Below are 1,673 nucleotides of genomic sequence, written 5' to 3' on the forward strand. Positions count from 1 at the left end.
TTTTTTTATTTCTTTTTTAAAAGAAAGAAAGAAGAAAGTGCCTTTGACATCTGAGCCACCACACTCACCTGGAGAGTGTGACATTTTACCAAATCTTTTGCTCTTATAATGAAAACGAAAATGACTATGGCTATGTATGAAGCCTCTTGCTTCAGATGCCTAGGAAATCCAACTACTAAGCCAAAAAAAATGGGCATTTTCTTACTAGATTACAAAGGTCTCATCGGCTTCTGTAACAGTTTGGGTCTACTTTGATTACCTTGTATCTAGGGGAGGCAGCTCGAGTCTCTAGAGTAGGAATCTGTCCTTGCACATTACGATTATAGACTACCAGCGCTGTTAGAGGGTCTGGCTTTTTTAATCCAGCTACTCATTTTACAGATGGTGCCACAAAGGCTGAGATTTTCATAACCACACAGAGTCAACAAGAATAGAGGCTATTTTATAGTGGATCCCAGATGATAGGGTGTGAAAGTGGAGCTGAGGCTCTAGAGATATAGATATGAGGGCATTCATGGCAAAGGGAGAGGAGGGAGAAAGAACAAGGCCATGTGAGAGTGTAGGGCTTTTAATGACTGACTATTGATGTGGCTGAGTCTAAGGGGTTTAGCATTTTCCCCTACCTCATGTCTCCATCCCCCAATTGTGTGTGTGTATGTGCATGTGTACATGTGTGCATGTGTATGTGTGTGTAGTAAATCAGATCTTGCTATGTAGTCCAAGCTGACCTAGAACTATGGCAATCCCCCTGCTTCAGCTTCTGAGAGCTTGGATAATGGGTGTGCACCACAACACCTTACACAAATGTTCTTAAGAGACAAGAGCCTGCAAAGGGTGAAAGTAAAAGCCTTGCTCTCCCTCCCCAAAACCTTGCTAACTCTATAGTGGTTTCTAGGGTTTGTACCATTTTCTGGAGTCTGACATTCATTTGTCACACTTTGCCTAATTTGAGCTTCACCCCAGATATTTTCAGGTAGAAAACAGAGCTTTTGCTTTGTTTTGTTTTGTTTTGTTTTTATTTTGTTTTTTAAGACAGGATTTTTTTATGTGTAGGCCTCACTGTCCTGGAATTAGCTCTAGAGACCAGGCTGGCCTCAAACTCAGAGATATGCCTACCTCTACCTCCTGAGTGCTGGGATTAAAGAGATGTGTTATCACCTTCTGGCAAACAGAGAACTTTAAAAATGCTTGTCTGAGACCCTCAAGAACAGAGCAGAGTTGGGAGTTGAAATTTAAACCATGAAATCCTATTACAAAGTACAGTTTCCCCAACCACAGTGAAGACCAGAAACAAATTAGCAATCAATCTGCACATAGACTACACCCTCCCATCTTTGTGTCTGTTTACAGACCTGGGATGTCGCTTTTTTCACTGTGTGGATCTTGAAATAGGAAATATGGTTAATTTCTGAGTTAAGCTTTTTGATGGCATGACCGAGAGGCTCTGTCAACACTGGGCTATCTACAGGTATGGTCCTGGGGCATCCAGGGCAGGTCGCAGGAAGTGGATGTGTCAAATACTTTCCTGAAAAAGAAAACAAATTTATAGTAAGTAGGTATACCCAAAAAATAGTCTACCCTGGCTCCTGTCACACAGAGGCCCAGCATCCTCATTTTCACAAGGTGGGAAGTGAGCAGAGAAGAGTTAAGGGATGGTGGTCCTTGAGACACTC

General features: G+C 42.1%; 1 protein-coding gene across 1 annotated transcript in view; it reads right to left on the minus strand.

The window, feature by feature from the left end:
• The window catches only part of LOC101996271 (kininogen-1-like), a 37,048-nt gene that overhangs the window by 19,691 nt on the left and 15,684 nt on the right, over window positions 1-1,673 (minus strand). The window contains exon 6 of the mRNA XM_026785232.1: window positions 1,353-1,525. Coding sequence (XP_026641033.1) covers window positions 1,353-1,525 — 173 coding nt within the window. The remainder of the gene's footprint in view (window positions 1-1,352; window positions 1,526-1,673) is intronic.

The sequence above is a fragment of the Microtus ochrogaster genome, chromosome 2 (assembly GCF_000317375.1).
Source record: "Microtus ochrogaster isolate Prairie Vole_2 chromosome 2, MicOch1.0, whole genome shotgun sequence".
NCBI lineage: Eukaryota > Metazoa > Chordata > Mammalia > Rodentia > Cricetidae > Microtus > Microtus ochrogaster.